We start from the raw sequence: 15274 nt of genomic DNA, 5'->3' as shown, positions 1-15274 counted from the left end.
CAAAAACTGTATAAAGGAAGTATTTAGATTGCTTACATCTATCTCAAGCTCACCTAGCACCACTGAGGGAGCTAGCGTTACAGCTTAGCTAGGGAGGACGCCATTAATGTTTACATCTCATGCTGTCATGAACACAAGCCTCTCTCCATGAGTAGATGCATTCTTCCTTCTGTGCTGTGATATGTAATGCACAAGTAGGAGAACTATCTATCTAGAGCCAATGTCTGGTTTGTGCGTTCTGGTCTACGGTAGAAACAACATGGCAGACTCTGTGGAATAGCACGCGCTCCTTATGTAGATATAAACAGCTTATTCTAAGGTAACTAAACACAGTAATTCTTATTTTCAAGTGGTTATAAACTAATAAACATACATACTGGACCTCTAAACAACACAGGTGAGCTCTACAGACTTTTGTAGTGGACTGAATCCCTAAGGCACTTGCAAAACCACAGCCCAGTGTTTGTTTTTGGCTTATATATTTTATGGCAAACAGTCAAAGTCTTGTCATCCACTTCCACCGGACTCTGCAACACAGCTAAAGTAAAGCCTCACCTTTAAACACAGTGAAAAGTACAGCGAATTACCAAAATAACACCAAGGTAAAATTAAGCTTTAAAGCTCACGATTCAAGTGGTAATCAAGATTCCTTGCATAGTCAATAAGCCAAATGTTGATGCCTTTTGTCAGTCTGCCTCTCAGTCTGATTGTTCTAATCAGCTCTCTTAAATGGATTTGAGTTGTGAGATCTAATAATGGATAATCACATCTGTCTGAGGAGATGGGGCATGAAGATAAAAGCTTTTTCTCTCCTCTCCCTTTCATAGTGCTTCACTTTACATACTGTAGTTGATCACCAACTGTGCCAGTCTAAAGCGTGTAATTGTGGTTAAAATGTGGTGTGGTTACTGTTAGAGACAAAGGAGAATTATTGGTAATGGGTATGTTTAGTTGTCTTTGTTCTCCTAGTCATTTTGCCTGCTCTTTGGTGGGTAAATCAACTGGTTTTGATTTTACTGAGGTGTTTACATTGCTCACTATTCTTGCATAAACCTAAGCCATACCCAAATATTACATTCCCCCTGATCTCGGTATAGCTGGATGGAGTTTTTCCAGCATTTCTTTGCACCTAGAGGTCTCAGCACATCTTATACATGTCATAGCACCTTGCAGCCAGCAGAGGGACCATGTTGCTTGTTGAATGACTTGCCTTCCTCTCATTTTTCTCAGTCAAGAACCCAGTCACCTCATGGTAGATTGATTTCAGGTCCAGGGAAGTTTTGATTTGCTGCTATAGGCTGCTATACTTGACGTAATAATTTGATGCTAATGTAAACCTGATGTTGAGCCATTCTCAAGTTACACAGCAACTAAGGCGTCCTGATGTACAGCAGCAGTGCACTTTAGTGGGATCCAGGCAACCACGATAGCAAGCATCTGGCCTGTTGAAATGTCCTTGAGCAAGACACTAACTCTTAAATGCCCCTTAGGTGTATAAATAGAATTGTCATCTAATGTTAAATTTCAGAGAGAAAAGGTAAATTTTTCCAAGTGGCTTTAGATTTTTTAGGATTAACTTTGACAAACGTTAATTATTTTGTCTATAACTCAAATGTTATATATCTTTAAATTGTGCCACAGTCATTGTTATTGTCATCATAATAATGTTCATCATAATCAATCAGTCAATCATAATCATTCCAAATTATTTAACAGGCAGAAAAAGGGAATTTTTAAAGCTGCAAAATACAGTACAATTACTTTATGTCTTTAATTACACAATGATACACATTTGAATTACAATAACAAAAAGTGTGTTCTAGTCCTGTCATAATGTGTGTGTGTGTGTGTGTGTGTGTGTGTTTGTGTTTCAGTCCACAGTGGTGTGGTGAACAGCTTGTCTTTCCACCCGGCTGGTAATTTCCTCATCACTGCGTCCAGCGATTCCACAGTGAAGATACTGGACCTTGTAGAGGGCAAGCTACTGTATACACTGCATGGACACCAGGTAGACACACACACACACACACACACACACACACACACACACACGCTTATGACACATGGATACCATTTATATATCCTACAGGCCTAACTGTGCAGTTAACCCAGTCATGATCATGATAGGTCATGTCTGTAGTCTGCTGTTTCTCAGTGTGTGTGTGTGTGTGTGTGTGTGTGTGTGTGTGTGTGGAAGGTTTGGTGTGGACAGTTATGTGTGAGTGTGTTTGACATCTCCTTTGTGCATGTTTGATTCTGTGAAGTGTGTGAGCGTGTGTGCGTATGATGCCTTTTTTTGTACGTGGTGTATTTTAGTACTTGCCAGGCGAGCGGGCTGCCCACTCATGATGACTCATCTCAGGGTTGTTGGAAGGAAACAGAACTGTGTTTCTGCCTCCGTTTCTCTGGATCCTCTCCTCCTCTTCTTCTCTTCCTCCTCCTCTCCGTTTCCGTCCCGTCCTTTTATTACGACTTTACCACTCCTCTTAGTGCGTTATCGGGATGTTTCAGCATTGCCGCCATCATTACCATCTTCGTTTTCCTCCCTGTCTTTCTCTATTAGCTCCCACCTCTCGTGCACTCACATTTTGGCTGGCTGGACCAGTAGGCCGGACGACTCGCTGACTGTATCTGTTTGTTTGAACAGCTGATGGACTGGCTTGCTGGCTAGTTGTGGAAATCGGTGGCTTGCCAGTACCACATGTGGTCCATCTGTTTATCTGTCCCTTTGTATACGTTGCCCGTCTCTCATTTCTGGCGTTTTTTTGTCTGAGTCTTTTGTCGTACTTCTCTTCAGCAGCTTGCCAACATTCTTCTTTTTGTCAAGATAAAAAAGCACTTTTCCCCCCTTCTAGCTTCACACCTCCAAATTTGTCATCTCCTTCACTCTGTCTCCGTTTCTGTTGTTGTTCTTTTTGGCTCAGTGGTGACTTTGCCAATCTGTTGGTGCTGGGAGCGCTCCGGGTGTTAATTGTCTCTCCAGTCGCATAGCTTGAAAATGGGAGAGACCCCCATCTGTTCAGTGTGGGTGTGTAGGTTTATATGTGTTTATGTGTCTGCTTGTCTGTGTATGTGTGCACACCCGTGTGCATGTACTCTATATGAAAACACATGAGGGCTCTAAGGGAGTGTTTTTTCTGTTGGATCTGACAAACGTGTTGTTTATCTCGCCTCAGGGGTTCCTTACCTGGCTGGGTAGAATCAGCCAAACTTAGGTTAATTTGTCTCTCTGCTCTGCTGTCTGACAACTGACTTTCACAGTGTGATCCCAAACTTTTTAATGAAGAAAGCCTTAAACTTTGTACACAAGTACACTTTAACTTTTAAAGACCCTGTGAAAGAGATGAGATGCAAGTGTTTAAATGCACTGCTAACTGAAACTGGTTGTAAGATGTAAAATAATGTCAGGTGAGATTTGATTTTAAAAGTTAAGTAGGCAAAGAAAAAAATGATACTGATAGCCTTCATGCTGTTTTATAAAAGCTGGGGTGCTCAAAGTTTTTGTGACTAAATGCCCATTCATGAAGCCAGCAAATGATTGAGGGCCGCACAGGAAAATTATACACATCTCAATTCCACATTAAATTGCTAAACTGCGTCCTCAAAAACGTCATCAGTGCTAACCAGCGTTGATGACAGAATGCAATTACTGTAACACCCACAAGGTGCTGCTAGTTGCCATGCAGCCATTAGCTTTCTACAACCTGACAAACGCTTGTTGGTGGACGCAGTTTGATTCAGTAGCCAAGTAGTGTATGAAATCTGAGCTATTAAAATATAATAGGGCTATAGATAGGGCTTTAACTATAGACTGAACACTAGCATTTTCATATGCCCGCCAACACAGACACAAAGAGTATAGAAGCAGATCAAGAGAAAGACCCGCCTCTCTTCTTTCCCTTATGAACTTGGATCGTACTCCAATCAGTTGGTAAAACTAAGCAGTGCTGATCAAATATAGACCAATATTCTGTTAACGCGTTGCTTATTTCTTCTCTAAAATGTCTTCAGAAACATATTCTAGCTAACCCTTTAACCATTATTTGAGATTGTTTGTTACCAGCTGGCGGCCATATTGCTTTCTATGTCAAAACAGACAAGCTTGCATTATGCCAACCACTGGTAGTGCGTTTATTGGTCATGTGCGGTGCTGTGCATTCTGGTAGTTGGTTGTTAGTTTTTTACCTCTTAATCAAAGCGAATGCCACAGTCCTTTTCTTCTGTTTTCTCAGTACAAGGTACCTTGTGGATTTTTTTTTACCAATAGGAGTGCAATGAAGCAATGCTTTCAAGAGTGGGTCACTGTTGTGCTTGGTGCGTGGTGCATATAGATGATGTGATACACAGTCCTGCTAAAGCTTTCATGCTGTTCCACCTATCAACAGTTAGTCGTGGTAAGAAATGTAACAATGCCCCAACAAAGACGAGGCAGAGGAGGACTTCAAGCAGGTGAATGGATGTAAACAATGTGGATTTCATATTCTTTCCAAATTAGTTTTTTGATGAAGGAAATTATTTGGCATTAAGGATACACATAATGTGTTGGGTTTGATTGTTTACAGGAAACTCCACGGGGTACCTTTAAAAAAAAAAAAAAATGCTTATGGTGTACCAAGATGGCATCTGTTCATTTCAATGAAATTTGCATTGCTGTTGCAAGCTGACGCCCAAATATAAACACATTACTGGTGCTAGTGTTAGTTAAAGGACAAATGTAGACCTGCAGGTTTTCTGTGACGACAGAGTTTTACTGTTAACATCCTAAAATCTATGAATAGATTTTATTGGTTGGAATCTTAATGCTCCTGAGTGCCATTTATGTGTGATATACTGTATGTGTTGAAAGTGGGAGGAAAGTGCAGAACTTTCTCCACAGTATCAATTCTGACATGGAAACTTTTTAAATTGAATGCCTGTTTATCTCCTTTAAATGTAACTGGAGACATTCACATTCAAGACATTCTTTTTAAACACTTGTGGAAATGTTAAATATTATTTTAGAAACACTACGAGACCGCATCATTACAGTTTTATAGCAGCATGGACTAGACACAGTGGATCAGTGATACATAAATGTAACCCTCTTTAACTGCTCTAAATGTATATTTTAAAGAAATAACTGTGTACAAAACATAACCAGTTCAAGCATGTAATCAGTTTTGTTAGTCATAACTTTATGGAGAGCACCGTGTGGGGCCTGTCTGCTTTCTGCAACCTCTGTTCATTTATCAGTACATAAAATGTGCCAGCGAGGTTCATTGCCCTGTCAGACTCCCTCCCTCTCTCTGTGTATGTGTGTGTGTGTGTGTATATGTGTGTGTGTGTGTGTGTGTGTCTGGCCATGGCAAGTGCCAGCCTGGCAGCAGGCATTAGTCAGAGCAGAGACAGAACATGCTGTCTGTCAGGCCGTCGCGTTGCCATAGTGACACTGTCTGCTTCTCTCAGGTGCTTCTGGGAAACCATTCCTCACCCAAACCAGCCTGTCTGGGTGCCAGCCGTAGGACACACAGCTCCTTTTTTTCCTCCCTACAGCCTCCCCTTCCATTCCTCCCCCCGTCTTTTATTTCTTCTCTCCTTCATCCTCTCTTTGAACACAGTCAGAGGGCTCAGGCTGTAATCGTTGACCCCATTCTGCATTGTTATGAAGAGAAAAGGGAGGGGAAGAAAAGGTTTCTGAATTTTTCAAGCTGGATTCTGTCTGCGCTCCAGGTTCATACACACACAACATGCCAAGCTGACATCTGCAGGTGATCCTTTTTGGCTCTGACCATGTGTGACCTCACTTCACCTGAGTCTCCGCTTTCTGTTATTGATTGCTCTGCCTCAGCCCCACACGCCCACTCCTTCCTCCACACACAGAAACACACACACATGCAGGAGCTGCTGTTCTTGAACATAATTCTCTTTCCTCAAAGAGGCAGAGTTTCCTAATGCTATGAGCTATAGACACAAAAAACACATACTGTAGTCTCCAGCTTTCATCTCATCATTGTACATCATGTATATAACCTTTGACATGAGTGTTAATTTATGGAGTGCTTACTTCCTCCCATTTTTGACATTAACATCTATACTTTCTTTGTAGCCATATTGTTTGTCAATTTGAAAATTAATTCATTCCATATTTTTTTAAAGGTAAACTTCACAGGAGTTGCTGTTTTTTGTCTGTAAAAAATATCACCAGCAAAAGCAAAAAACCAACCCCAGATTCACAGTCATTTGCTATATTTGCGTTTGTTTAGTTGCTGCGATTTTTGTAGCCTCCTCTTGGATCCGTGCTGCTGGCCTGGCACCTGGTCGCTACTCTTTTATAAAGTCTCCACCCCACCTGAGCACTGTGCCCAGGAACATCCTGACTGTAGCAAACAGGAAGAAAATTAAAAAAATACAGGCAGAGGGCCTGTATGTAACACCTAGTCGTTACCACCTAACAGTAAACGTAAATATGGGTTGTAAAAAGCTGCTTGTACAGCTTACCTGTGCAGTCATTCTTTGGGGGAGGACGGTCTTCTAGTATCATCTTCATTCTTCATCTCTCTTTTTCTCTTTCCCCTCACTCCAGGGTCCAGTGACCTGCGTGGCCTTTTCCAGGACAGGAGAGTACTTTGCCTCTGGAGGTTCTGATGAACAGGTGATCCTGACCAGATATAGCCTATTGATTAGCCATATTATATGTCTTGCTCATACAACTGATAGTGATGCAGAAAGGTGTATTGACAATTTCATCAAACAACACTCAAAACAATTAATTAAGAACTTCTTAAAGAGAAAGCAAAACTTTATTTACATGGCACATTTCATTCTTTGTTTGTAGGATTGTTGGTAATTTGTATTATTTTGAAATAAGCAATGATTCGCTTTCATCCTACAGGTAATGGTGTGGAAGAGCAACTTTGACTGTGCTGAAGACAGTGATGGTGTCAGGCTGCAGCATAAAACTACTTCCAGCTTGCAGGCACTACCAGCCAGCTCCACAGCTCACCCCTCCTTTTACTCACATCCATCTGCACTGCGCAGCCAGGTAAGTTCAGACAGCTGGAGACAACCACATCCAACTGACAGCAAGTCTGCTTTGATGTCTCATTCAGATCCAGCTTTTTATGCAGTTACTTTTTATCCTAGACATGTACACAGCACATAACCTTTCCTTTCCCCAACACATCAAACTCTTACTAGCACACGTTACTATGGTCTTTGGTGAATATTTGTTCCTGCACTGTTTAGATTTGATCAGGAAATCTCTGCATCATGTGTTTGCATCAAGGCTCGGCTTTGATTGTTAACCGATGTGAAGTAGAGTTTTGCCTGACTTCAACTTTTGTCAAGCAGCGTTGATTAGTAGATTTTATTTAGGTTTTTTGGCATTTTCTGCTTTATTGGATACTTTGACAGTAAAGATACAAGGGCTGGATCTTAATATTTGACTGTTCGGATTTTCATTGGTTGGTTGGTATTGGAATACGCTCTTTTTTTTCATATAATTATCAAAATACTAAATTTGTTGGAGTGGGTATGTCGTTTCTGCCCCTCTGTTTCACAGCACTTTTCAGGCATTGTCTTAAATTCAGAGCCTATTTTTATGAGTATTTATAAGCAAAATTGTCACAAGCTGTTGTTATGTCACAAATAATGCATTGATAGGACCTTGTTCAACCAAAGGATTACAAACTTGCATAAAACAAAACAAACCTTTTGGAGAGTGTTTTTTAAATTATCAATTAGTGATACAAACAACAGTGCTGTAAAATAACAGAGTCCTCAAAAGTTATTGAAAGAATACCAAAAAATGGTATACTTTCTTGATAAAAAAAAGATAGGGCAAAGTTGGGATATGATTTTACTGAATTATCCAACACGTCCTCATACCTAAATCACAGAATAGATCATTTGTCAATGACTCCCAAAATGACATATACGACCTGTAATAGTACCTGTATTAAACACGTTGATAACAGGGTTAGATTTAGGGCTGCTCGATTATGGAAAAAAACATAATCACGATTATTTTGGTCAAAATAAAAATCACAATTATGCAAACGATTATGCGACACACATGATGACTTGAATTGTTGACACAACGGCATGTCATTTCTGTCTCTACATGGTCACACATTTACAATTCTCCTCTGCTCTCTGTATGGCGCACAGTGGAGTTCGGCCCCGATGCGCGTGCACACACACAGACACGTGCACACACACACGGACCAAGCTCTCTCGCTCTCCCTCAGCCATTTTCCGCACGCTGTTTTTGAAATCTTTCGCGATCACCTGCTCCTTGTATTATTCGTAGTTCGCCTACTTGACTGGCTCATGGGGTGAATATTGGAGGGGAGGGGGCGGTATTGCGCATGCGCGGCATCCACGGAAGACAAAATAACATCTCAAGGCGTCCATGACCAAAAATCGTTTACTCTCCATTTCATTCATTTTGAAATCGTTTGACCTCAAAATCGTAATCGTGATCACCAGACAATTAATTGCACAGCCTTAGTTAGATTTAAGAAAAGATTGTGGTTTGTGTTAAAATAAGCATGTTTGTTTCGTGACTTAAGTTATGTACCTAAGTTAAAGTAAGTAAGCTATATCAATAAAAGTGCATTAGGTTGTGTATGCAAGTTAAAATAACTCAACGCTGACTTCTGGTTACACATGGGACACAAACAGAGGTCTCATGTGTCAAAGTCCTGTGTTTGTTTGACCCATCCGTCCCAACCGCTTCCCTTTTGTATGTCTTGTAACCACTAAGTCACCAAGATGCCCCATATTTCAATTGATTTTGCTCTTTGAAAATGTTTAAGGTTGATGATGTGATCATCTGGAACTTTATGATTTCAAGCCCATGGATTTCCATAACTGTTGCAACTCCAAAACCTTTTGATGCCAGAGGCTGCAATACATGTCTACCATGAAGAACAATTTTGGAGGTTATCAACAACAGAGTGATGACTTCAATATTCTTAGAGCTTTATCAGTCGTGTGGCTAAAATATGATTTTTTTCCTGAGGGCTGCTCAAGGAAAACTTTAATGAAGACTTCAAAACGATGTAAATGAGGGGTCATCTGCCAACTGGGAATAAACTATACACACAAATATACACACATATATGTCTGTGTGCGCAAGTGCTCACATTAGCACCAAAAAGACTAATTGAAACAAGCGTGCACACACATTTGCATGCATCTGTGGCAACTGGCTCAAAAATAAACCTAAAGAAACACGTGCACGTGCACAGATGCCCCTCAGTATTTCATGCTGCCTGTACGGCTGGCTTATTTCCTCCCTGCACATCCTTTGAAGTCTGCAGTGTGGCCCAAAGCTACATTCATATCTCACATGCAGGGCAAGAACTACCTAGTTATTCCAGCATCTACACTTTGATATGCAGGATGTTTTTCCCATCTTTCTGACCACATGAAATTAATGAAATATTAATCTGTGCCCAGCTTTTGATTACATCCTCAGTGCTGAAATGAGGCACTGACAAAGTTATAGGAAAGATGTCAATGAAAATGTTATTCCCTCAAGTGCACGTTATGCTAAGTTACTCACCTGGCTCATTATGTTTATTTTTTCTTTTCAGAGACAATCTCATTTAAGTGTCTTTTATATTAGACGTCTGTAACTTACTACATATAAATGCTACAAGTTCTAATATCATTGCAGTACACGTGACACTACACTACCCTGATTCATACTGTTTTTATTTAATTTGACAACTAAGAGGCTTGGACAATATTATGAGTCAATAAATGCCAGAGTCAGTTATACTTAAAAAATATTCGGATGGAGGTTTTCCAGACACTAAAGCTTATTTTGTGGCAGCATCGCCTCCATTTTCTTGACAGTAATTTAATAGAGCATCAGTAGAAGTCTCTACTTGCACTGATCCTACCACACCCTCTCTGGCTGCTATGTAAATATGTCCAGGAAGAAGTACAGATTTAAGCACATAGCTGTAGCACTTCAACCTAGTATTCAGTTTTAAGTGTGGATTTACTTCAGGTACATTCAGACTGGATGCAAAGATGATTTTAGTGGTGTGATTTGAGTTAGCTGCTGTGAGAGTTCAGGCTGATGTATCATCAATAAAGACAAACAATGGGAACAGAATTTCAGTTTCTGCCCTGTTTTTGCTAAAACTGATTTTTTAAGTGCTCGACTTTATTGAAGTGGCTAGTAGTAACTCTCTGTAGCTCTACGGGATGCAAATTTGCGTTTCTGAGGATAGCCAAGGCAAAGTCTTGCGTAGCCAGCGCTATCTCTGGTCTGGAATAACCAATTTTCTTTCTGCTTTAGGGGAAAAAACTGGCTTGTTTTTGTTTCTTAATCCAGTCACATTCGTCTTGGGTCACTAAACCCAGGATGCAGCAATGGTGGTCTCGCAAAATAGTGTCTGGGTGGACTTGTTTTGTTGGAACATTTGCACATGGGGAAGTGAGCATCATCTCAGTGTGCAAAAGATAGTGTGATTAAACTTCTACTGGTAAAAGAAAGGCAAACATAATTTAATAATCAGTGCCCTGGAGGTGAAGCCTGACTGTACTTAAGCTCTGGAGGAGCTCACTGGACTCGTTAAAAAGCCAGACGGTTTGCTGACTGTATGTGGCTCCATAAGAACATTATTATGCTGATATCACAGAAGCTTGTGTGAAGTGGAACGGATCAGTACATTGGTGAAGTCAATGTCACTGGCGCTGTCACAGGTTGTTTTATTCGTTGTAGATCTTAACAATAATTCTCTGAAAGAACAAAGCAGGTGTGCCTTTTGGACAATCCAAATCTTTGTCAAAACAGGCCATTGTCAGTGCGCACGTTGTTGGCCCAGAGGTTGTCGTTATTTCCTGTGGTGAAGGGACTATGGAAACGGTCACATACAGACAGTGGAGGGAAGGGAGAATTCTGGGCCCAATTGAAGGCTTATAGCCACAGTCTACATTTGGTGACTCAGACTAGCACATTTTCATTACCACTCAATAATACTTTTATGCCCATGTCCATATGGCAATACTGAATCTGTGCAGTTCACTGGTTTTTCAAGTTATTGTTTCTAAAAACAGCAAATCAACACATTAGACAAACTGAAAACAGAAAATCCTTTCACGTGTGTTTCATGTGTGTGTTTGCAATAAAAGTTAAATGACATAAAGATGACAGACAAGATCAGACCAAAAGATTTATGATTAGAAACAAACAGAAAGTGAGAGAGTAGTGCAGCTATTAGTGATGTTTAAACACCCAAAGACCTTGTCAGATCTCACACAGATGCACACACACACACACACAAACACACACACAAAGGGGACAAGGTGTCACCGGCTGGCGGGGGAGCCTCATGGAATGGTTTGGATTTCAACCCCTTTGACTGCTACAGTGTTACTTACATCAACAAGGGCACAGTCAAGGTCCTCTCTCTCCCTCACGCACACACACACACACACACACACACACACACACTCGCCTTTGCTTTCTCTTATTGATCACTCTGCTGGAAGTTAAAATCCACTCACAGTGACGCTGCCTTTACACTTTACTGGAAATCCAGAATAGCGTAAGACTCATAATTAATAATGTATGTAACAGATGAAAAAAACAGACGTGGTGTGATACTAAACCAGCACAAGTAAGGTTGTCAAAAGTATAAGTAAGTACTTCTCTGATACCGAGTGTATATGTGTAGATTTTTATTTTGTATTTTTTGTTCTGTGTTGTCTGTCTGTAACTTATGTTGCTGCCTGTCATGGCCAGGACACTCTTGACAAAGAGATGTTAAACCTCAAAAGGTTTTTTCCTGGTTAAATCAAGGTTAAATAAAACAGCGAACACATGGACAGTTTTAGTTTTGTCACTGAAACTTCAAAATTCTGATGTCTGGTGGTTCTTTGGCCTTCTTAGGCCCAGTATTTGCAAGCAAGTGTTTAAGCACCATATGCAAAGGCTGTTATTTCTAACATCTCCTTCACACTGACTTGAGCAGTTTAAGTGCTTTTAATGTCCTTTAAACACCTCTTTTCTTTATCCATGCACCCTTAGGGGCTCTTTTTCCTCTCCTCTGTCTGACTGTGCCTTTCTTTCTCACTGCTGCGATACAGGATTGTAAATTGATTTTAATAGCTCCTCCACTCAACAGCCGTTATTACAGACGTGCCTCAAAGGGTGATTAGAAAATGGGCAGTTGGACCATGGGGGGAGAGATGATTAGTGCAATGCATGAAGTGTATTCTCCTTTTCTGAGAACTACTGTTCTTGTAAAAACCCCACTGAAACCTTTTCTTTGGAAAATATGTTGTTTGAAATTCAGCTGTCAAAAAGCTTCATTTTTACTTTGGCTGAGAAACAAGGTGCAAAATGGTTCAGCTGTTTGTGTTGAGTCTATTTGAGAAGACACATTTTAGGCATTTCATAATCATGATAGATGTTTCAAAAATTGCGATTACAATAGTTACATGATGGTATAACTTGTGCCTGTAATTACAGTGATGCTGTAGGTTTTTTGACAGTGCATAAATGCATGTAGAACGTCTCGTGGCTGAATAGACTCTAAACACAGAACCATGAATGTATGATCAGAAAAAAATCGATGCAAACCCCGTGCATGACTGAAGTGATTCATCACGTGTCTGCAAAGGCAACAAGTGTGTGTGGTTGTAATGATGAGGTTGGCTACAGAGAACGGAGACATGTCAGAACCTGGTAGAGTTTCACCTTTTGATTTTTTTGGCTTTTGTTGACTGCTGCATGTTAAACATGTTACTAATGTTGCTGTTACAACAGAGGCTTCTTGTGCAGTGACAGGTATCATATCCACAGGGATCACTCAGCTTTAATTGAAACATAAGTCATAAAAAATTGAAATGGTTGATACAATAATAACTGTGCTTTGGCATTTGACTTCACACACTAGTTAACTTCTGCTAAATACCTTATAAATATTTTGAATGCTGCATTAACCTCATTCACCTGAGTCAGTTGCTGGCAGTAATATTTCTTTTATCCTCTTTTACGAGTTGTCAGATGCCAGTTAAAGTAATAGTAGTAGCTGCACCTGGAAGTGCGAGCTTCCTAGATTTTCCTTTTCATGTATTATTTATCCATTCATAATTTATTATTAATACAGGCCCCTTTCATCTCTCATAAACTGCCGCAAGTCTCAGACACGTGTTGCCTGAGAGGAAGCAGAGAGGAGAAAAATGTCACCAGCTCGCCTAAATGTGCTCGTTTCCTTTTCTCTTGGAAAGAGTACTCCAAGGCTTAAAAAGTTTTAAAGGAGAGAATGAAACACAGATAGGCTCTCTAATTAGGGCTGAATGATTAATTGAATTCAAATCGACATCACGATGTAATAGGATACAATTTGTAAATTGCAAAAGCTGCGATAAAACACAGGAATCACCTGACACAGTGAAGCTTTCCAAGCTTGCATGCAGCTCTACACTCCATGTGACATTCTGTAAATAACAGTAAATAAAGATAACAACTTGTTCTCGTGTTTGTATGACAGTTGAATGGCTTAAAAAACAGACTACCATTGTGTCAAGTAGGCAGACTACCACCCACTAATGCTGACTTGTTTAGACATTTGGCAGAGCAGTCAGGTGTTGAGATTTGTTCATTTTAGTGTTTGTGATTTTTGTTACTGTAACTTAATAAGATTCATACTGACAAACTGATTTAAGAGAGGCACAGAAATCTAGATGTTATCAGCCTGTTTATGCTCACACAATCTTTAGAAATTGGTGCTTGTACATCCAAAACCCCATATACCATGGAAAATACACTGTATAAAACAATAGTTAAACAGCACCACTTACTACACTGTCCAAAATAACCATACAGTTGAATCATACCTTTCTAAAACTAACAAAAACAACAATATATCACTGATAAAGTTATGATTTATTGCAAGATTGTTGTATTAGACAGAATTAGTTTTAGCTAGGCGTACCTACTGTGATACATCAGCAACTGAGTATGTCTTTTACCTTCAGATATATTTATCCATTTGTCCAGTGCAGCATTTAACAGCTTAACAGTGTGACTATAGGTGCGTTTACACCAAAAATTTAACAAAAATGTAGTGATAAAAGGTAAATTTGACTAAGTGCAATGGAAACATACTCAGTGAATAAATGATGATGTACAGTCATGATGCGCTGTCACTGCATCGGCCACTGTAAGCTCTCTTCATTGTCTCTGGATGACTTTTAACACTCATGGTATTCACATGGTGCTGTTTCCGGCGCTCTTAAAAAACACATAGCTGTAATATTAGTTGCTCAAGACTCTCTGTTTTCATTGTCCAGTGTGCTCTCTGTTATTATACACACATTGTTTTCCTTCGTTTCAGCTTTGACTGACGCTCCTTAAATTAAGTCACTGTTGTGCTTTCTTCTTCTGCAGCTTTGTTATGGCACCTGACATGAGAATTAGAACCACTTACTATTTCTGAATCAACTCCCAATATTTCCATAATAGTAGTGGATGGAAAAGCGCATAAACTCACATTTTCTTTGGACAGTTTTTTGAAAATTTGATTAAGTTATGCGCTACATTTGGATGAAAACTCAACTTGTGTAAGATTCCTGGGACATGTGCAAAGACTGTATGAAAAATAATGGACGTAGCTACTGTGACGTCACCCATTGGTCTGGGGGCTCCTATTTTGAAGCCTCAAGTTTGGCATTTTAGCCGCCCTCTTGGATTGTTGGAGCCAGAAGTGACCATGTTTGGACGAGACAGTAAAGCTGTGGAGGAGCGAGTGGTGGATCAGACTCATAGACTGTAGACACTTTGCAGACAGCATGTCCAAAGTTATGCTTAACTTAAAGCCTTTAGGCCCACTTTACAAAGATGGACAGTTGAGCTATATAAAATGTACCCAATGTATAGTTGTCATGAATGTTGAAATTAGCTATGGAAACCAAAACTGTTTTTGTATGAGGCTGTAAACATGTTAATTTCTGCTGTAAAGTTGGCCATTTTGATTAGGAATGCACCGAATATTCGGTAACCGAATATATTCGGCCGAATATTGCAAAAAAACACACATTCGGTATTCGGTGGAACAAGTTAAAAGCAAGGCCGAATAATAGCGCCGTGTTTTGATAACGCAATCAAACGCCGTGCCATGACGGGCGGAGTAAAATGTCGGCAGTGTGGCGATCCGTCCGTCACCGCATGTGCGACTAAAAATAGTTTTGAGTGAGCAAAATAGGCTTAAATCATTCAGCACGCTGTGCGAGCAGCCTACAGATTTCAACCACCAGCAGAAACAAA

The 15274-nt window shown here is 40.1% G+C and overlaps 1 protein-coding gene across 1 annotated transcript in view; it reads left to right on the top strand.

Moving 5' to 3' along the window:
• poc1a (POC1 centriolar protein A) overlaps positions 1-15274 on the top strand; it is a 51524-nt gene that overhangs the window by 6702 nt on the left and 29548 nt on the right. Inside the window, exons 7-9 of the mRNA XM_050038919.1 lie at positions 1875-2008; positions 6563-6631; positions 6872-7021. Coding sequence (XP_049894876.1) covers positions 1875-2008; positions 6563-6631; positions 6872-7021 — 353 coding nt within the window. The remainder of the gene's footprint in view (positions 1-1874; positions 2009-6562; positions 6632-6871; positions 7022-15274) is intronic.

Source organism: Epinephelus moara, chromosome 24 (genome assembly GCF_006386435.1).
Source record: "Epinephelus moara isolate mb chromosome 24, YSFRI_EMoa_1.0, whole genome shotgun sequence".
In the NCBI taxonomy this organism is placed as follows: domain Eukaryota; kingdom Metazoa; phylum Chordata; class Actinopteri; order Perciformes; family Serranidae; genus Epinephelus; species Epinephelus moara.
The sequence above is the reverse complement of the archived record's forward strand: the minus strand, read 5'-3'. Positions and strand labels throughout refer to the sequence as shown.